Source organism: Copidosoma floridanum, unplaced genomic scaffold (genome assembly GCF_036245765.1).
Source record: "Copidosoma floridanum isolate Cflo_tuat_1 unplaced genomic scaffold, Cflo_Japanese_pri ptg000030l, whole genome shotgun sequence".
In the NCBI taxonomy this organism is placed as follows: Eukaryota; Metazoa; Arthropoda; class Insecta; order Hymenoptera; family Encyrtidae; genus Copidosoma; species Copidosoma floridanum.
In genome coordinates, this window is record NW_028321907.1 from 8,444,724 (window position 1) to 8,466,418 (window position 21,695).

Sequence of the window (21,695 nt, forward strand, 5' to 3'; positions counted from 1 at the left end):
TTATGTTACGTTACCTGTACTGTACACGACACAGCAGAGAGTCCAATCCAATGTACTTATACAACACAAAAAAAATTGTTCATCGTTGGTTTATCTACAGGAAATAATAAATATTTACAATACATGAGTGTATGAATCGTCGTATATTTCAAGTTTCGGCGGAATGATTCATACAAGTGAAAGTTATTCAAATGAATTTTTTAATGTATATGGTAATTATTTATCATTCTTCTGGCTCGCAGTTCCATTCACAACGACAAAAATAATTATCTGATTGTTGGGGTGATTAACGCGATTATTACTACAACCGTTTATCATTTAGGTACGACGTATAAGCTGTGGTTATCGGTTAGCTTGTTTTTCTTCTACGTAAATTACTTACATTTTTTTCCAGGTAATCTTTCAATTATATTCTTCAACTTGGGCACTGATACTCGTTGTTACTTATCGATGCAAATGTGAAATAAATAAATAAAAATAAATTTGAACGTCAAACTAAAATGTGACATTTTATCATCTACACAGGCATGTAAAATCAAGCAATCAAGAAATATTATATTTATAATTTTTTATTAGAAATTAGCTTTTTTTTGGCGTGAAATTATTTACATACGTTACATAAATTATCACATTTACAAATAAAATGGCTTACTCTACTATATAAAATTCGTTTCGATTTGCTCCCAAAAATCGATAAAAATAATTGGTTTTTTGTTTTTTCTTCTTTTTATAAAAATAGTTTAGTTACGAATATCTGTAACTATTATCCATTAAATGGACACAACTAAGTATATGGTAAGATTTTAAACAATTCGATAGTTTTGTAAATTATTTTTCGTCGTAACGCTACATGTATACGTTTTTATCACGAATACTTTAGCCTTGCAAGGATTATCAACTACGATACATTGAAAAAATGGCATTGAACACAACAATCGGTTTTTTTTTCTCTTTATAACAAACTTACGGTGAAACTCAAGCGGCCTTGAGGAAATTTTTTTTCCAACCGAAAACCTCAGTCACTTGAAAATACCTACTTGAAACATTTAACGCACCAAAATGTGAAATACCAATCGGTTACCAGATCCATCGACTCTTTTGTGGAGTATAAATTTAAAAGAAATTCTTCAATTTTCGACTTTTAATTAGTTAGGTGTTATCGTTTAAAAATTATCATTTTCGCACATAATACACATAAAATCGATTTTGTTGAAAAACCTTGAAACTCTCGATAAATACATTGTACATAACGTGTTAAAAAATAGTAAAAAATATGATCAATCCGAATGATTTATCTCCTAAAATAAGCACTTTTGACAATGATAACGATGCATTCGTTAATTGTCGCTAAATTCGCCCTTACGACAGCAACATATACACATACTTACATGTTTCAATTCGCAATAAATACATGTGTATATCTATACAATCATCGTGATAATTGACGGGTTTGCAAGACCGACTTCTCAACCATAAAAACAAAAGTCACTCCCAACCAACACTTTGCACGTATATGTACAACAGCGAGGCTGACAATCGCTTATTTTCCTCTTTGCCGTTTTCTCGATTGTAGGAGTAAAAATTAAAAAAACAAAAAATAGGCAAAAATTCCCAGCCACTGAATCCACGCTTCGGATCATCTGTCAGTTTTGTCCTCGACGGCGGTGGACTCCTGGGCACCTTCGGCATCGGCCACCGGCTCCGTGTTCTCGAGCACGTCGACATCGACCGTCCGGCTGCAGCGGTCCTTGCCGGAAGGACTCGCTTTCTCCTCCTGAGCTTCCCCCGCCGGTGGCCGTAGCCAATCTCGCCGGGTCTCGCAGATCTCGTCCACCTGGACGTTCAAGTGCTCGGGCGCCGGCCGTAGCTCCGTTGGAGCGCACTTGCGGCCCGCGTGGGGCTCGTGGTGGTGATGATGTTGGTCCTCCTCGCTGCTGCTGCTGAGGATCTCGCGCGAGCAGCACGTCGACGCGCTGCACTTTTTGCTGCGGCACTTTATCAGGCAATCCGTTGGCTCGACCCTCGTCTGTAAATGTTTGCTTGTGTCTTCATTGTTGGGTTGGAAAGTGGAAATTTTACTTTTCCATTTGCGTGGTGATTCCGATGCACCAGGCAAATATAATTACAAAAATCGGTATTAGGTACGGGTGATGTATACTTACGTTACAAAATTCGGGCTGAATGGTCACGTGACTGATGCCCTGTTCGACAAAAAACATGGTTATCCGGTCGGTGATTCTCGCGTAAACCTATACATATGGAAACGAGGCGAAAAGAAAAATCGATTAGCCGATATATATGTATATATATATACACGTCGCGGACTTTTGATTTCATCGATCGATGGCCTTATGTGTCTTACCGTCGCGTCAGCGTAGATAATGTGAATGGTAGCAACGACTTTCTCCCCGTTGAGCTGCCAGACGTGCAAGTCATGGACGTTGACGATGTCGGGAAAAGCCGCGAGGAGCTCCTTTTGCAGCGAATCGATGTTTATGTGGTTCGGTATCGTTTGCAATAGGATCAGACCGGATTCTTTCACTGTGCAAACATTCGAGTATACGTACAAAAAGAAAAAATAAAAAAGTATATCGTGTAACTCGTGTATACTAACTGTAGGGGTAGCTGAGGACGAAGAGCGAGACGGCCGAGACGACGGCGAAGATCGGATCGACGAACTTGGCGATCTCTTTGTCGGTGAAGTAGACGGCGACGGAGGCGATTATCACGAGGATGCAGCCCAACACGTCGCGACACATTTCGCGAAAACCCTGGGTCTTGGGCATTATGATCGGGCTGCTGCGCATCTGCCCGGCCGTGCCCTCTTGCTGCGGTTGTTGCGAATCGGTGGCTCTGAAAGCCGATCGCCCGTGGGTGTGACGAAATTTTCCTTTTTTTTTTTGTTTTTTTTTTTTATAACAATATTTATCGAGTATACTTGTTTCAACGATATTTAGATTTTCGTGGGATCGGTTATTTTTCAACTAGCAAAGATCGCGCCTCGGTAGAGCCTCATTGGTTACGATATCGCCGCTGCGCGAAGCTGGAAGATCGTTTATCAAATATAACATGTGATCGCAAAATTGAAAATTCGTAGGTGTACGTGTGTATGAATTACGTTTGTTTTGAGTACTAATTGTACGCACAAAGCAAAGACAAATCCGTGAGCGAATACGTTTGATAACTTTTTTTTTTTTTTTTTTCAACCCAAAAAATTCCGATAAATGCACGCCTGAGCTGCTGGTGGCCTTGACAAATGTGTATACATCGATGATAAAATGGTTTCGCATGTGGTTATCGGTCGCGTTTTTGTTGCTATTGCCCCCCCCCCCCGTCCAAGTTTCAGAAGTAAAAAAAAATCAGCGTTTTTTCGTCCGTTCCAAAATAAAATAAGCGATAACAATGCGAGGACATTGAGTTTCAAGTTGAGGCTGAAAAAACAGTCGAGAGCACGTGATCCCGCTCGTCCTCGTACGTGTGCTTACTTTTTCAGTACGACGTTGCCCTCCTGGGTGAAGTGGAGAAAGACCCCTTGGTTGAAGGTGTAGCCACCGATGAGGAAGTAGCAAAAGGCATTGAGCAAAATGCCAGAGGCACCGATGGTCATCACGGGCAAGGGGTGGTGCATCGCGTCCAAGTGGTCGATGTGCACGAGGGTCTGCAGCGCCTCGACGATCAGGGAAAAACAGAACGACGCCAGTAGCACGCAGCAGATCAGCATCGTCACTATGTCGATGCGCGCCCACCCGAACGTGTTCATCATTCGTTTTTCCGGCCGAAGCTTCTGTTGGGTTGTAATTTTTTTTTTTTTTTTTTTTCTCTGGTAAAATTTTTTTTAACTTTTTTGTCTCAACAGAAAGTGCGGGAGTTACCTTGGATTTTTTCGCCGACGGGGCCATCGAAACTTGGTCGTTCAGGCTCACGGACGAAGATCTCAAGGAGCACATGGAATTGGCGTGGCTCCTGTTATTTTCGTTTTCGTACTGAAATATGAACGTACCGTGAATCAGTATTCAAGTAAAAAAAAAAAAAAAAAAAAAAAAAAAGAAGGAAAAGTTATAAAAAGTTAACATCGATAACTTCAACGCTCAACCCACAAAGGCGCGTCTCTTTTTGTATAAAAACTTTTACTTTGTTGCTCTCTTTTCCTCGATCGACAACCGTGTTATTTCTACAAGATATAAATCTATCGACGAGTTGACGAAAAGATTCGCCGTTCCTTCGCTCTTATCTCACTCCTCGTTCGTGCGTAGACAGGTGAGATGTTTAAGTATGCTTTCGCGGTAGGTACGACGCAACGTGAATTAATGAGGCGGAGCAGTTCTGAGTTGTTGTGTACTTTTTCTGCGAGGAATTTTATAATTTAGAAATGTCGGTCCCATGAATGACGACGCACATTTGGGTGACATAGTAGATACCGAAAATAATTACTGTTGTTGCGAAACGAATTTTCGAGGCAATCAACATTTTTTTAATCTGCATTTTTATGCGTTGTAAGTGTTATCATCATCACCGACAGCATTTAAGTAAACTAGCCTAGACCTTGCGTTTTTCAAAACCATTACCGATACACAAAATTTACATTTTAAACTCGTTTCGAGCTCACGTGTAACGTATGTACGGATACTCGCGTACCGTCACAAAAAAAAAAAAAACGCGAAAATCGTCCTTGTTGTTTCCCATTAGTTTTAAACATGTATTTTGAGTACATAATATCCATACTCTGTCGAATTGACCATCGAAAAATTTGATTACACGTATTCTCGAAATAAGTGGCAAAGACTATACGTCTCTTACACGTTGAAGTGTATACAAATTATTCCATTCTCATTATACGTTAATGGAAATTTCACTGCATTTTTAGGTGGTAAATATTTTATGAATCACATGAATTGAGGATCGAATTTTTGCCTCTGTGCATGTGTGGGTGATATGCTTATTCCTTGAGATAAACAATATGACGCGTCGTCCAGGCATTTCAAATGCATATAGCACTCGAGAACATCGAATCACACGCATTACGTGTATAGGTGAGGTACGTGCGATCGCTTATAATAACACGAGAGAAAGATCGGCTGTTTCTCTCATTGGATCATATATTTTTTCGTGCTTCTTTTTCGATTCACCGACAATAAACAAGCCATTCATCAATGCGGCATTGTCAGTTTGTGTTATAACTGCACGTCATGAAAAATGGCACGAAAAGCCGACCGAGCGCTTAAATTAAAAAAGCTTTGTCTAAAAATAAGTAAGAAGAAGAAGAAAAAAAAAACCCCCCAGTACCTTGATGGAAGCGATGCACCCAGCGAGTGCGACGATGTTGCAGAGCATGTGGTAAGCGTTCATGAGGAGGGTAAGCGCGTGGGTGACGTATATCGCGACAATCTCAACAGCGAAGAAGGCACACGTGAAGAAGAGCACTATGTACAGCTGGGCCGGCTGAAGTTGGCGGAACCACTCTTTCACGGCCATCTTTCCACTCCTCGTTATTTTATCTCACTTTTTTTTAATTATTTATTTTTTACTCCGGTCCTGTAAGTATATGTAGCTGGATCACTCGCTCCACCTTTGCTTCGCCCAATGATTTATGCAGAACGTTCGGTTGGACTCTCCGTCGTGGCTACACTTTACACGGCTGGAAGGAGTACCGTTTCTCAGCATCGGCAACAAACACCTTGTCCTCTATGTATACTGGTGAGGCTGGATCTGCAAAACAACGACAGAGAACTCTTGTATACACGAGAGAAGAGACTTTCAGGGGAATGAGCTTTTTTTTCTTTCTTTCTTTTTTTTTTTTTTTTTTTCAACGCGTGTGTTCTAGAAGTTACCATTGTAGAGGTGTGCACACAATATTAGGGTGTGTTTATACTTTTTGGATCGAGCCAATCGGACGGTAGATACGGTTTTTGACGTTATTTTTGTATTAAATATGTATTCAAGATAATATCCTTTTTTTCATTTTAGCTGAACTATTACCACTGCGTGTTTTTTTATTTGTACTGTTCCCATACCACAGAGAACAGGTGGACGTTTCTGCACGTAATTAATTAATCATCAATCAATCAATGTTCCAGAAATTATGAGTATTAATTTTCAGTTTATACGTATGTCGAGGGTGTCATAGATTGGCACTCCGCTACTTTTAAACAAAATTTTTTTTGTAAGAATAGAGATCTACGGATTCGTGACTCCACGTTAATTAAAACGTTAAAGTGTTACATCTTCGGTTGTTAAAGAAAAAAAAAAAAAAAAAAAAAAAATCTGATTAAAGTTATTATATAAATGCTGTAGGAGTTGTGCAATACGACTAGTTATTAAGTACAAGTGTTGAATGCAGGAGAAAGATTAATATATTTTTATCAATTATTTTTTTATAAGTTGGGATACATATTTTTTGTACTTCTGTATCGGTATGCTTAAGTTTTTTTTTTTTTACTAGTCGTTAGTGTGTCATTAACTATATGCATATTGGTATCAGCGACATTGACTTAATCATAAAAATCAAACAGTGACCTCGTTACTTTTAAATCGTTTTATAAAAACACGATCGTGCATTTAAGTTAAAAATTTTATTGCTCACAAGCAGATTTTTGAGATTTTCGTAAGATCAAGATTGAGATCTCTTGTTATCGGTGGCTTTCCGAATCTCGTGCAGACAATTATACTCATTGAAATTTTGAGTCAACGATAGTGCGTATACATAGTTGTCGATGCTCGTGCATGCGAATTTCGGTTTTTTTTTCTCATATTGTTATTGGAGGAAAAATGTAAATTTCCAGTCCTCACAATTATAACAGAATACATTTCAGAGGTTAATGGCATCGTCCGTCAATATTACACATGTCGTAACTCTGAGGAAAAAATTTTGTTGGATGCAGTGAAGCGTTTTATCACATACACAGTGTTAATGTTTTTTATCCAAAAAACTTGAGGATAAATGATAGATTACACCAGTCGATGAGATTTTTGTTCTCACTTAATCATTCACAAAGTTATTTAAATTTATCAAGCAGGTGCTCGTTGCATATGATACAAAAAAAAAATTTTGATTTTTGCTCACTTTTATTCGTGTATAATCAATCACTTGACCCGCACCACTTGGATCAAATATTTTCGCCAGTAAGTACCGTGCGACAAAACGATTTGTTGTATATCTACACAAAATCACATCCTCGGTAAATTGTGTTTGCGTGACGAATACCGAACGCTAACTCTCATACGTATATATTTATTACCCAATGAAAAAAAAAAAAAAAAAAAAAAAAACGATGCCACATGTACTCTCGCTAAAAAAAACATCAACACGTGGTTCGCTCGCACACTATCCCTGACACCTGTATGCGTAACAAAAAAAGCATCACCTGCGTGTCTGCCAACCGATGTCAATATACGTATACCTATAAATGTTTTATTTTTGTTTTTTTTTTGTTTTATCAAAGTTAGACTGTTCCATCAAAATCTAAAAATCGGCAAACCGATCACCTGAGCTCGAGGACAATCGTATTCCCCAATCAACAAAAAGTACTATTTTCCATTGAATAAATCAAACGGAACACCATCAAGCGCTCGATTAACCGTATCATCCCACTAATCACTGTGACATCACCTCTATACACTCCACTCATCCTGTAGGTACATCGATTATCGTAAAACTACGAGATCCTCCCCATACACTCAAATAGTCAATCTCGAGAGTAAACAGATACGACACGCTCCAACAGCTGGAGCATCCAACGGTACAATTATCCCAACAAAAATAATCAACTGCCGCGTGCTCATCGTGACCACGGAGAATCAGCACCAGCAACGACTACCGGACACTCGACTGTCTGTGCATGGAAGCCTGCACGGATCTCGCTCGTCCGTCTACCTCCTCCTCGTTTTATTCCTCTCTTTCTCTCTCTCGCTCTCGATGGCTTGTCATCGTTTTTTTTATTTTTTTTTTTTTTTATTATTTTTTTTTTTATTGCTCTCTTCTCCGGCTATCTATATCTCTCTGTAAACACGTAGACGCGCTAAAATGATCGAATTTCCGCGTTTCCCTTTATTTTCTTTTACTTTCTTTCAGTAGTTTCGGTGGCATCTTACGTTCTTTAAGTACACCCTTTGATCGGTAAAGTGCTGATTGGTTTTTTTTTTTTTTTTTTATTACGATTTGGAGACACCGGCTCGCTCTTATCTTGTTTTCGATTGTGCGTAAATACGTACGCGCACACAGATCGATCGTATTTAGAGGAAATAATCTCGGATTGGCGTTGGTTTGACGATCGGTAAATTTACTCGACTGCCGGAAGAAGGTGTGTACTTGTGTATATTATTTTTGTTCCCACAAGTTTTCGTTGAAATTGACGATAAAATCGTTTTCATTATTTCGGTAGCATTGCTCGTTTCATGAATATTGAGATCGTTACCGATTTTTCTTTTTTATGGCTCAGAAAAAAAATGATAATCGACATGTTGGGCCTACGTAAGGTTATGCGCGTATGTACATGTACGCGTGAAAAACAAGTGCAGTAATGAATCGAACCAGCCACGCCTCGCGATTATTTAATTGTAACTTGTATCCATAGCCGCACCTTGTGGAAACTGAAAAACATAGCAGCTGCAGGTTTTTTTTTTTTTTTTTTTTTTTTTGCTAGAATTTGTGTGATAGACGTCGAGCCGATCGATCAAGGTCACAGTTTTCACGAACGCGTGCGCGTTTGGACATACCAATCACGTACAGATCGGTACACAAGTGTATAGGAAGTTTGACCGACAAAACCGCCTCTGTTGTGTAATGGTTTTAAAAAGTGCGTTTGATAAAATGTGCGAGGTAAGTTTACTTTTTCGATGCTTTGATATACGTGTGACCATTACAAGGAAATGTAAATCGATCGTACGGCACAGTGATCGGTTCAAGTGAGGAAGAAAAAAAAAAAATACAGGAATCAAACGAGATTCCTGGTTAATTGACATCAGCAGTGTATTAAATATACATAAATCACCGGGACTTTGCTATGTCTTCCAACGTGATCGAGGTAATTCCGATAATTGTTTCGCGGATGCTGTGATCTTTGTGACTAGAAGAAGAAAAAAGAGCGAAAAAAAAAGTGCATTTTCAGATTTGCGTTGCATTAAATTATCGCGTAGGATATTGGATAATTGATTTGCAATTGTGATTTTTCTCGCTCAGATTGGAGTAAGGCTCCCTCCTCTCTTGACTTTGCGCGTATAATCTCGTACCTATACATCATGCGTCAGAGCTGTACCGGAATCTCTCGATGGCACAGCAGTGCTACGATTTTTTTTTTTGCTCGCGATCGGCAATGGACCGATTTTATTATTGTACTCGGAAATAAAGTTAAATGTATCCGAATAAGCGATTTCTTTTTCATCCGACGTAAGCGTTAGATAATTGTACCATACTATGCGCATATATAAAGTCAAATTAAATAATTACCATGAAAATCCTGTATCGTCTAAATTGTCAATTAAAACGAGAATTTGCAAAGCGGTAAATAAAATTATTTCAGTGTGTACGCTTTATCTAATCAATTCTCATGAAATGTAATTATACGAAATTATCTCGTTGGCAAAAACTCTGGCGTGCGTATAAGTATGTGATATCGTACGGATTTGGCCGATCGCGCATTAAGTATCATTATCACATTGAAATCGAAAGGCCGAATCAAAATGAATAAAATACACTATAAGGCTGGGTAATTGCCATATGTATACGTCAAAATCTCTGTAAAGTCACGAGAATAAATTATTCACACCATTCGAGTCGTAAATTGGTTCACAACAAAGAGTTAAATTATATTGATCACATCAAACGTAATCGAGATCATATTATAATATCAATAGAGTTGAAACAAGTTTTAACTATGGACCCGATCGGCATTTTTGAAAGTTCACTTTGAGTACTTGGAATTACTTTTCAAGCAAAAATGTTGAGCAACGCCACAGCTATCGCGTAGAAGCATCTCACAATTGGATTGGAATTTATGCCACCACTTGGTAAGTATAGGAGGGTTAGCCAAACTGGCTGTATGGGCAAAACATGATTTTCCAAAGATTCCAACGTATACGAGTACCATTGAAGTTTTTACAGCTCTACACACGTACATTACTGATACTTTGTACAAAAGCCATTCAAACGATTACATTCGGAGTCTATTTAATTGCGCGCACGTATATAAACCTGACACGCAACGAATACAAACTCGATGCGCCTAAACTCTTGGCTATTCGCGAAGGATTAACCAATCCGTCATCGGTCAAACAAGCTCGTCCTCGTCCTCTGACTAACGCAAAAAACATCTTTTATAGTACCCTAGACATGACAATCTTGACACCTTACGATCGCACAATCTGCAGAGCAAACACCCCCAGCTACGGCATGCATCAACGACTTCCGCGGCACTTTTACTTTAATCACCCGACAATCATATCAAAAAGTGAAAAGAAGTGCCAGATGGTTCTCGCGAGTGAAAGACGGGGATTACCGTCCCCAATAATGTTAATATACCCTCTCGGGACTAAATTATCAAAGTGCTTTTCATCACGAGCATCCGGATTGAGTGTGACCACCTCGAATAATGGCCCCTCTCTCAATTCCTCTCAATGAAATGGACGCGCTGAGCTTGCGTGGGACACACGATCTTGCACGCGCGCGTATACGTATGTACAAACAACTTATATTAAGTATAGAGTATTATTATTATTAGCTATAACATGTACACGTTACAAGCTTCAACACGTGTCTTTGTGTTGCGAGTTGTACATGTACTGTGAGGTCGGGCGCGTGTTTTTTTTCTCTCGTCAGAACAAAGGACTCCCGAATTGTTTTACACGTGCTGTGGATTTTAATTTTTTTCTTTTTTTTTTTTCAAAGTGAAAGTACTATTGTGTAGCGAAAATTTTTACTAATTGGTATATTTTAGGTACCACATGCACTATCGTGGTTTGTTCTATTAGATAAGTATTCAAAAATTTTCGATAACGCAATGAGATTTCGGTCGAAATTTTTATTACTATCGTTTCTTATCTTTGAAACACATGTATGTACACATGTCCATATACACATACATCGAAATGTAACAATTTTTTTTTTTTTGCTCTGGTATTTATTTGCAAGCGAATGATAATTATTTATAAAAAAAAAAAAAAAAGAAAGAAAGAAATTTAAAAAAATGTCAACGTACGATGAATATTATAACGTAATCTGTAAAACTCGTTAGGTTTTAATTTAATTCGATGACATTTTACAATTTTAGAGAGAAAAAAAACGAACGCTAATGAGATCATTATTGCCTACACATTTTTACCACTTTATTAATTGCTAAAAATAATAATTGACATTATCGTCGAGTACGAAAAGTACCCGCGATCTACTACTTAATTAGGTACAAACGTGATCTTACAGTTTATTGTCTTTGATATACATGTTTGTCCACTTTACATTCTCACCGACACTTGAAAATCTGTGCGGTTTATTTGTGAATTTGTTAAAATTTCTCATTGAAAACAGAAAAAAAAAAAAAAAAAAAAATCCCCCGCTTTACCGCTGGAAAGAAATTATTTCACCTCTCATCACCCAACGACGACTGTACACTCACCAATGTTCGCAAGTACGTCCTGTATCCTATCAACACGCACCTCCTTGGCTATATCCGGTATCGAAAAAATAGGTACTTATGAAAAAAAAAAGAAAAGAAAAATGCACTATCCAGCAAGAAGCCTCCGTACGATCGCGCGCGCGCACCCACACACGCACGAAAAAAAAAAAAAATAAAAAAAAAAAATAAAGGGACTTTAAATCACACCGCACACAAAAATATACTCATATACCGCATCCGCAGCTGAGCTTGCACACGTCACGACGTATCCACGCGGAAGCCGAGTTACTTGTAATGAGCGGCTCTTAGGGAGCGATGATCGGCTCCTTTGCTTGGGCGCCCGCGCGCGGCTCACTGATAAGCGGCCAACTCCGCGTACAACACGGAGGAGGAGAAGAGAGACAAGGTTTTATCGCCCCGATCGCCGCCGACCGGCTATATATACATACATGTACATTCATGTACATATATATATACATATATACGTCGTACGCGCATTCTCAAGCGCTTCGAGAAGGTAAACCATCCTCGTTCTCTCCCTGTGAATGTGTATGCAGTGCGTATGCTTGTATACACATGTATATGCATATATCGTTTCTGTATATCAGTATTCCCTCGGGCGGACTATACTTGTATTATTGTGGTCATCGCGGCTTTTTAATTTCTTATCATTAGTACATACGCCGAGTGCGTGGATAACACCGACGAGCGACTTTTGCTTTTTCCTAGACTTTTTCTTTCAAAATACTTATGTATAACTATTTCAAAGTAATATCAGTAACATTATATACGTCGAAGGGCATTACCATATTACGTATACCCATTATATACGTACTTTGAAATTTTACATCTGCATACAGTAATATATAATTTGTGCGGCTCAGCAGTACGCGTAGACATAAATTACGGGTATACAGTACGTCAGGGTTACCAGATCAAACGGCCGAAAAACCATTGGGATGGTTCAACATTTTTCATGTAAGTCCTTAAAAAGATAAAAAAAAAAAAAAAAAAAAGGTTAATTAATTCGACTTGCTTTGATAATTCAAAGAAACGTCATTTCTCTTTTGTTTCTGTTTAATGAATCTTATCATCTGTATGTACCTGGCATGCCTATTTGTTCGGTTCGTCCGTTTCGCTTATTCTATTTAGTTTGCGTCACTTCAGTGTACAGAAAAGTTTCTGCTTTCAATGCCATTTTTGTTAAAACCGGGACATTTTGCCTGTTTTTGAAAAAAAAAAAAAAAAATCAGGATACACAAGACAAAACTAGGACATCTGGTAGCGTATAGGTACGTAATTTTGGGCTTCAATGAAATAAATAGCACGAAATAGTATCCCACCAAAACGTCTACACAGCAGATGAGAAGAAAAAAAATGGAAGCCAAAACCAAAAAACTGAGTGGTCCGATAAAATTTCCTCTCCTTCATTCTCTGGGTGGCGGGTCATGGTTTGTTGGGACGTGTCGCGTTCCAGCTACAGTCGTAGCTTGGTTCTCGATTTACATAACAAAAAAAAAAAAAAAATAGTAGCTTTTTCGAACGAAGAAACAAACGCTGTAGTAATTTTTATTTTTTCAAAATTTTTTTTTTCCAGTCACAAGCCATGTGTATACACACGGTGGGGTGTATACATAATAAACTCGCTTTTTGCGAGAAAAGCGACAGGCAGTTTTGATCCTTAAAACAGAAAGAATCAGTTTCAGTTCCGGCTTATTTGCACTGGCAGGGAAATAGAAACTTTTTTTTCACGGTGTTCCGCTACACACAGTTGCTTTTTGCATCGTTGCTCTTTTATGTAACGTGTCTATTACAAGGACCAACGAAATCGAGAGTAGCGCGACAAATGGATGTCGAAGAGAAATTTTGCTTTCTATACGGTGAAAATAGTATTTTAAGGACTAAAAAAAAAGTTCGAATTCGAACTAACATAATACACAATAGAAAGAAAAAAAAAAAAAAAACACTGTCCTGCACGAAGAGAGTAAATGTTTACAATAACCTGCAGAAAAAAGGGACAGTAAAGGGATTCCGCGATACATTCGACGCAGATACCGGATTTCGCGTCGTCGAGGTATATATTATATTATACGCAACAATCGAGCGTTTGAGAATATTCCATGGGCAAATCCTGCAATGCCACGCAAAGTAATTATGTTGTATACAGTAGTACGAGTACATGCTCTGTCAATGTCTTTTGACGCTTGGCTCATGGCTGCGAATGTATACACGTACATGCACTTGGCTTTTGTCTTTGTTGTAACAAAACACGATGTTGCGTGTACACGCGTATGATTATTTAAGAGTTGGTAAGCGAACAGGAAACACTATGGAGCCAACGATTTTGATATACGCATCACCATATATATACTGTGAGCTGCATGAGTGACCTTATCCGTTGTTTCACGAGAAGGTATACGGTATGCGTCACTCGAACAGCTAATCAATCATTTCGAGACGATTTTACAATATCGGAGATCCGTGGTTTTACGAGCTCGTGAGAAATTCTTGGGACCTTTTTTTTTTTTTTTTTTTTTTTTTTTTTTATTGATCCGCGTGCAGTGGAAGAAAATTAATTTTCATTTTTTCATTGTTTCCGGTATACGACACGTAACGTTGTTTCCATCGTTCGAATAATTACCTTATGATTTAAAGCTTTACTGCGATACAGATTTATGGGATGTGCAGTAAATGTTTCTTTGCTATAATGGGATTTAATTTTTTTACTTGAAATACTTACATTTGATTCGCACTTGATTTTTTTATTTTGTATTTTTAAATCGACAACTACGGAATTTTTGAAAACATAACTAAGATTTTAAACAAAAAACTAGGGCTTAATACTCAAAAAGAGTTTTACATTCAATTTATCTAGTACTCATTCACATTTTCCGTACTCCTAGTACCACGTGAAAAATTTTGTCCAGGAAGATCTTTTTTTTTTTTTTTCCAGAGTATCCCACCCGTCTTTACATGTAAATAAAATCTTATTGTTTTCAATTGTGAAATAAACTAATTTTCATCACTTCCACACAAAAGCAGTATACCTACTAAGTACAATACTACAATATTGAATATGTTTAATCCTTACATATGTCAAAATCAGAGACGTTGTCCACACGCAGGATCAAGTATACACAGATACGTATACTTGCGTGACAGTAACGTCCACATATTATGTATATGCACGCGTGTGTGCGGGACCAGTTGAACAATAGTTGATCGGCCTTGACCTATTGGCATTGTTATTAACACGCGACGATTCGAGCATCCTGATCGTTTTATCCTTGTCAAACGAGCATATTGCTGTAAGTATATGGTCAAATTTACCCAAGTGAGGCCAGAGAACTATACTTTACAGCATAACAACTTTTTCCAAATTTTTAACTTGGTGTTTTTTCAAGTGTGCAGTACTTTGTGTTATGCACTATATAGCTATAGCTTCGATGCTCCGTTTTATGGTTTAAAAAATCCTGTGACGACACATATTCAGTACACAGTAAGGCTCGCCTCTTTAATATGCGGAATGTTTATATTATACGTACAAGAATCATGACAACTAAATGCTCATTGGCATTTTTTTTAACATTGAAATTTTTTTTTAGCCTAAAAATGATTGAAGTTTTCAGTAAAATGTCTACAAATACTTTCGCTTTCTTTCTTTTCCGTGTTAATATAGATGCGGTCAAAAACCAATGCCCGCAACCATTGCTGGTCAGAAATTATTAAAAATTTTACGTTTTTGTGGAATAATCCATATACCTACCCCATCATGCAAAGCTCGAGCATATAATATGATATACTTAGTTTACCCTGATAATATAAAACCAGAAAATCGTAACGTGTGCAACACCTGCTATTGTTAACTGGCTAAATTTAATACGCACAGCACGATAATAATAATTATATTTGTACAATATTCTTTCTTACCTAAATCCACACTCGTCTGGTGCAATTGATTTATTTCTACCTTTACTATATACCATCGTTTATTTAATTATTACATGCACTTGCGTCTCTCTATTGATATTGAATTTCATTTAATGCTTATCAATCTTCAATTGGTGATCCAATCGCGTGATAAATAAAGTATGTCAGAGGACGTGTGCAATGATATAGTTTATTATTTTTTTTTTTTATAATACACTTAATATGACAATCAACGTCGGAGAGATAAATATATTGCGATAGGTGGGAAAAATTCCCCTTTGATGTTTTGTTAATTTCTTCTTTCCGTTTTACACTAGAAGAATTACGTGATTATACGTATTGGAGGAAAAAATTTTTTCTTATATGAGCAAGTAAAATAAATACTTTAATGTTTTTTTTTAGTTGATAAATTTTGAATCTATAATTGGGTATGTAAAACAATCATGAATAAAACCACTATCACATGATTTTTTTAAAAGTTTTTGGTACAAAGTTTCTTTAACTCATCTTATTTTACATACACCAGTGTTAAATGAGTTAACAAAAATTAAAGTAAATTCAAAAAGCCAACGTGAGTATTTTTTCCTCATTTTTACGATTTTTGATCTTCCTGCTCGAGTTGTTGTTGTTGTTGCTGTTTAAAATAAGTAGTAGTTGTTTGAGGCAGCAAAAATTTTTGCAGATTTCACGTTATATTGAGAAATTTACTTTAAAAATTTTATTTAAATTTCTTAGAGTTAGTACTTTGCAATGAATGCATACTCATTTCTAAGATTATCTTATCCTATGATATCAAATCTACAGTCAACATCGTATAAATAAAGTATACTTACTATCATATGTATATATACTTATTGACACGCTTGATAAATGTTAATATTTTTTTATTGAAAGCTGTCCACTTATATCATAAAAATCAAACTTTCTGTAGTCTTAAACTCTTTAACGCAGCTTTAATCAAAGCACTCGCGTTATCTTGCCTAACTAAGCTTTTGAAGTTTTTATTCAAACTATGATTTTATCATTCTGGTAAAGAGAACAATGTGTAAGATATACGTAAAGGTATGTTGATGTGTAGTAATTATAGTAATCATTACATATTTTGGAGGTCAATTTTCGAATAAAAGATGAACGGTAAACCTGCCGCAAACAGGATAAACAAAGTTAACTTTACATTTTACTTTACATTAGCGCGTAAAGCCATTTAGTCACTTATAAACCAGCCGCAACTCATGATAAAGCTATAAAATTAAAAAATAACGATACGTGTGTTTTTGGCGGCAAGTTAACAATCTATTTTTTACTCAAAAATTTATCTTCCAAAGTATAAATACATGAGAGGTCAATTTTTTGTAAAAAATAGATTGTTATCTTGCCGCCAAAAACACACGTATCGTTATTTTTTGATTTTATAGCTTCGTCATAAGTTGCGGCTGGTTTTCAAATGATTAAATGGCTCTAATCCTGATTGCTCTGATTCAGAATTTTGGGAGCAACTTTTGGCCAAAAAAATAAAGACCGCTAGATGGCGCTGATCCAAATAATTATTGCTATTTGCAGTAAAGTCTTTTTAATAATTATAAACCAGCCGCAAATAATCTTATGGATAGAATATAAATAGTTGATATTTTTTATGCTTCTTGCGGCAAGTTTACAATCTGTCTTTTATCAAAAAATCGATCACTACAAGTAAATAAATATTCTATTTATCTTCTACGGCTTATAAAATCTACCATATTTACAAAATTACAATACATTAGACCTTTTACCATTAACTCACGGAAGCACAGCCCTTTAATTTTATAGTTTAAATAAACAGTTAATCCAACATGGACCATTACAACATTTTTAAGGATTAATCAAAATGAATTCATTATATAAAACAACTTGTTAACTTTTAATATTTGAAATCAGTTAACAGTGTACATACAAGGTCACTTAAATTAAAAAATTAATCAAGGTAGGATGGGAAGAATCTGCTTCTGCAGACTTACAATAAGATTTAAGAGCTGCTTGTATAATCATCATCAATTATTTGTTAAATGTAAAACAAATAAAGCTCTTTGTTTGATTAACAAATTTTCTTTGTTATCCAAATAAAAACAAATCCTTAGCATAAAATTATGAATTTTCACATTCTTTATATCTGAAACAACTCTCGTTAAGTGAGATCCAATGCTCCATTTTTAGGAGACTCTTCCTGTGTGACTGAACTTCTTTTTTAAGCCTTTTTTCTTCAGTTGTCTCTTTTGGACTTATTACTTTACGTATCTATTTAAACGTTGTTCAAGATTTCTGTAACACAAATCTTGGTATGTACATATTATATAAGTTAACTGTTTATTTAAACTATAAAGTTAAAGGGCTGTGCTTCCGTGAGTTAATGGTAAAAGGTCTAAAGTATTGTAATTTTGTAAATATGGTAGATTTTATAAGCCGTAGAAGATAAATAGAATATTTATTTACTTGTAGTGATCGATTTTTTGATAAAAGATAAATTGTAAACTTGCCGCAAAAAGCATAAAAAATATCAACTATTTATATTCTATCCATAAGATTATTTGCGGCTGGTTTATAATTATTAAAAAGACTTTACTGTAAATAGCAATAACTATTTGGATCAGCGCCATCTAGCGGTCTTTATTTTTTTGGCCAAAAGTTGCTCCCAAAATTCTGAATCAGCGCAATCAGGATTAGAGCCATTTAATCATTTGAAAACCAGCCGCAACTCATGATGAAGCTATAAAATCAAAAAATAACGATACGTGTGTTTTTGGCGGCAAGTTAACAATCTATTTTCTACAAAAAATTGACCTCTCATGTATTTATACTTTGGAAGATGAATTTTCGAGTAAAAGATAGATTGTTAACTTGCCGCCAAAAACAGATGTATCGTTATTTTTTAATTTTATAGCTTTGTCATGAGTTGCGGCTGGTTTATAAGTGATTAAATGGCTCTACGCGCTAAAGCTCTGGCTGGAAAGTTTAGGGCTACTTTTTAGTTCAGAAATCCGCAACGCTAGATGGCGCTGATCCAAATAATTATTACTACTCACAGTTGAGCCATGTAATCAATTATAAACCATTCGCAACTAATGTTGTAGATGGAAAATGTAAAGTTAACATTGTTAATGCTATTTGCGGCAAGTTTACCGTTCATCTTTTATTCGAAAATTGACCTCCAAAATATAGATACTCTACTTATATGGTTTAATAAAATCGACCATAGCACTACTAAAGTAATGCTTACTATAATTACTACACATAAACATAACTTTACATATATCTTACTCATTGCTCTCTTTACCATTGCCAGAATGATAAAATCAGAGTATCAAAGGCTGTAATTATACTCGTATACATATATCCATTAGGTTTGACAGGCTACTTTTTAACTCAAAATCAGACACGTGAGATGGCGCTGATTATAGTTCAGAGTGGGGTTGGGGTAGGTTAGCATTAGCATGTTAGCAAAAGCACATGCAGTTTAGTATGCCATGGCAAAATAAAACACAAGTGTTCTTGTGTCGCGATCATATTGTCAACTTTTATTTTTTAGTATACATTGTACTACTTAAAAACAAAATTATTACTCGCTATTGATCATGAAGTCAGAAGAAAATTTTCTGAAAGGTACGGTGATGATTACCATTAAGATTGTTTCAACTTATTCCAAGTGTGTTTTTCTTAAATAAGTCTTATAGGTTAGATTCAAATTATTTTATTAATTTGATACAATGATTTGTGATCATGAACATTTCAGATGATAGAGATGTCAGCGACGATGACCTGTATATAAGTGGAGATGATCTGCCTATACCAGGAGATCATGCCGAAGATGATGATGTTGATGGTGATGATGACGACGACGACGACTTCAACAGTGAAAGCTCGTCTTCTAGCTCCTACGATTCTGATGAAGGTAATGCACAGGCTAATAGAAGCCGTCGTTCCAACAATGCAACTGGTACATCAGGCAAGTATTTTTTTTAACCACTTATTTATCATAAGTGAGACCTATCAGGGGCATGGAAAATTCACTTACATTTTTTTAGGACAGAATGAAGATCAAAATTTAGACGAAGAAGATGAAGTGGTGCAAGCCATCTTAAAGTCAAAGGATCTTCATAGAGATCATCCTCCAGAAATCGAAGTAGAAGATACTGTTGCTGATATTTGTTTTCATCCACGTAATAATATCATTGCCCTAGCTTCCCTCACTGGAGATGTATTAATGTCAGTTTTTGATTGTACATTTGTACATTTTTCACCATATACTGAGATGTATTTATAATTTTTACAGATATAAATATAATATTGAAGAAAATCAACTTTTGTCAACTCTAGAGCTGCATGATAAGGCTTGCAGAAAAGTAAATTTTAATGAAGATGGAACTATTCTGTATTCTGCTGGCAAAGATTGCAATATAATGTTGAGCGATGTTGGAACCGAAAAATTAGTTAGATTTTATGAAAATGCACATGAGTAAGGGATTTCAACGTCTTGTAACACATAATATCGTTAAATTGATAAAATATTAATTTAAATATTTTCAACGTACTATCCATTTTGTAGTAATCCAATTTATTCAATGACTGTGTTGGATAATAATTGTTTTGTTACCGGAGATGATGAGGGAACTGTAAGATGTAAGTGTTAGTTTCGTTTGATGTTTTTTTGTTTCAACGCTAGTTGTATTATTTATAATGTATCAATTGTTGCAGTGTGGGATCTTAGGCAAAGAGACGATAAACCCATTTTTTCATTGAAAGAAATGGAAGACTATGTGAGTGCTATGATAACAGATGCAGAAAAAAAGTTTTTGGTTTGCACCAGCGGTGATGGTACACTCACCACCTTAAACATTAGGGCCAAAAAAATGCACGTTAGAGTATGTACTACGTTTTTAAAGATTTTTTTAAGCCATAATGTTACTCTGAATATAATTATAAAACTATATTTAGACTGAAGATTATCCACAAGAATTGACATGTCTCGGATTATTCAAACATGGAAGAAAAATATTAGTTGGTGGAAACAAAGGCAACCTATTTCTTTTCAATTGGGGTGAATTTGGACTCCACACGGATGAAATACCAAGTCTGACAAAACAAGCTATAAACTGTATGATACCCATAACCGAAAATGTAGTAGTCACTGGTGGTGAAGATAAAATATTAAGAGCTACAAGCATATTCCCCAATCGTCAACTTGGCGTTGTTGGTCAACACAATTTGTCTGTGGAGTGTCTTGACATTTGTAATGATGGTTCTTTAATCGCCTCATATGCATATGATAACTCCATCAAGTTTTGGAACATTAGTTATTTTGAAACTTTAAATGTCAATAAACCCATTGTCAAGGGTGGAAAACAAAAGACTTCAAAATACAATTTGCCTAGCAGCCAGTTAGAGAATGCATCTGATTTCTTTGCAGATCTTTGATGAGAATAATAAAATTGTAAATTTTGTAAAATATTTAATATAAGTTTTAAATACATAAAATTCAATTTTTATAATTAAATAAAATTGTGTAAATGATTCAGTCCCTTATTCTGTTATGAAATTATTAAGAAAATAATTTGCCAATTACCATCATTATAGATACTTACAGTTGCCTGTTTGTGTAAGATACTTAGAAAAAATTCGTGTTTTTATTTCTGTGTTTAATTGAAGTAATTTTAGAATGAAATCAAAAGAAAAAATTATCTTGACAATTTTTTTAATTTTTTTAATAACATGATTTGTAATAGCGTTTCCTTTGATTCTTGATTCTTAATAGTTCATAAAACATTATGTACAAACTTTTTAATTAAATCAATGTAGTACAAGTCAGTACTATTTGTACAAAGCCAAAATTTTTAAGAAAAATGTCACCATCCAAATAAAAACAATGGTTAATTTTATTGAAACTATTAAAAAAATATTTCTTTTTGTTTTTTCGATTTCTATCATAGTACAGGTATTGATATCTATTTTGATGAACACGAAGTTTGTTTCCCGTGATTTTTTAAATTCGATTTCTGAAAAAATGCATCCAAATTATTTTCATATTAATTATGTATTTGAAATGATTATTTTCATGCTTTCAAACAATGAATACAAAATTGGGTTTTTTTGTTGAGAACATTATTCCTCTTTTATTCAACTTCTGCATATGGA

At 35.7% G+C, this 21,695-nt stretch overlaps 2 protein-coding genes and 1 non-coding gene across 5 annotated transcripts; 1 reads left to right on the forward strand and 2 right to left on the reverse strand.

Annotated features, from left to right (window-relative positions):
* Positions 1-553: 553 nt before the first annotated feature.
* Positions 554-11,943, reverse strand: ZnT77C (Zinc transporter 77C). Its single transcript, XM_014360045.2, has 8 exons — positions 11,604-11,943; positions 5,284-5,706; positions 3,873-3,983; positions 3,486-3,784; positions 2,615-2,853; positions 2,363-2,541; positions 2,163-2,249; positions 554-2,026 (listed from the first exon to the last, which is right to left on the reverse strand). The coding sequence occupies exons 2-8, from the start codon at positions 5,470-5,472 to the stop codon at positions 1,637-1,639; spliced, it is 1,494 nt and encodes a 497-aa protein (XP_014215531.2). The 5' UTR covers positions 5,473-5,706; positions 11,604-11,943; the 3' UTR covers positions 554-1,636.
* Positions 2,908-3,045, reverse strand: LOC111644019 (U4 spliceosomal RNA). The gene has a single exon (XR_002759763.2). It is a non-coding gene; the product is annotated as a U4 spliceosomal RNA (small nuclear RNA).
* Positions 11,944-12,334: 391 nt separating the features above from the next.
* LOC106644712 (WD repeat-containing protein 55 homolog) lies at positions 12,335-20,978 on the forward strand. Of its 3 annotated transcripts, none has more exons than XM_089596679.1 (7): positions 12,335-12,581; positions 19,297-19,509; positions 19,589-19,769; positions 19,837-20,019; positions 20,110-20,183; positions 20,259-20,425; positions 20,499-20,978. In XM_089596679.1, exons 1-7 carry the CDS (start codon positions 12,563-12,565, stop codon positions 20,976-20,978), a joined length of 1,317 nt encoding a protein of 438 aa, XP_089452805.1. In that variant the 5' UTR covers positions 12,335-12,562. The 3 variants fall into 3 exon arrangements, with proteins under 3 accessions (XP_089452805.1, XP_014215877.2, XP_014215953.2); XM_014360391.2 differs by lacking the exon at positions 12,335-12,581 and adding an exon at positions 19,040-19,166; XM_014360467.2 differs by lacking the exon at positions 12,335-12,581 and adding an exon at positions 19,040-19,166 and having other exon boundaries at positions 19,594-19,769.
* The last annotated feature ends 717 nt before the right edge of the window (positions 20,979-21,695 follow it).

Bases quoted from the DNA above. Each gene is read 5' to 3' on its own strand.
- ZnT77C (XM_014360045.2), bottom strand. From the start codon at position 5,472: ATGGCCGTGAAAGAGTGGTTCCGCCAACTTCAGCCGGCCCAGCTGTAC. The intron at 2,542-2,614 runs GTTAGTATACAC...ATGTTTGCACAG, and splicing joins CGTCCTCAGCTACCCCTACA to TGAAAGAATCCGGTCTGATC. The intron at 2,027-2,162 runs GTAAGTATACAT...AAACATTTACAG, and splicing joins TTCAGCCCGAATTTTGTAAC to ACGAGGGTCGAGCCAACGGA.
- LOC106644712 (XM_014360391.2), top strand. From the start codon at position 19,139: ATGAAGTCAGAAGAAAATTTTCTGAAAG. The intron at 19,510-19,588 runs GCAAGTATTTTT...ACATTTTTTTAG, and splicing joins CAATGCAACTGGTACATCAG to GACAGAATGAAGATCAAAAT. The intron at 20,020-20,109 runs GTAAGGGATTTC...TCCATTTTGTAG, and splicing joins TTTTATGAAAATGCACATGA to TAATCCAATTTATTCAATGA.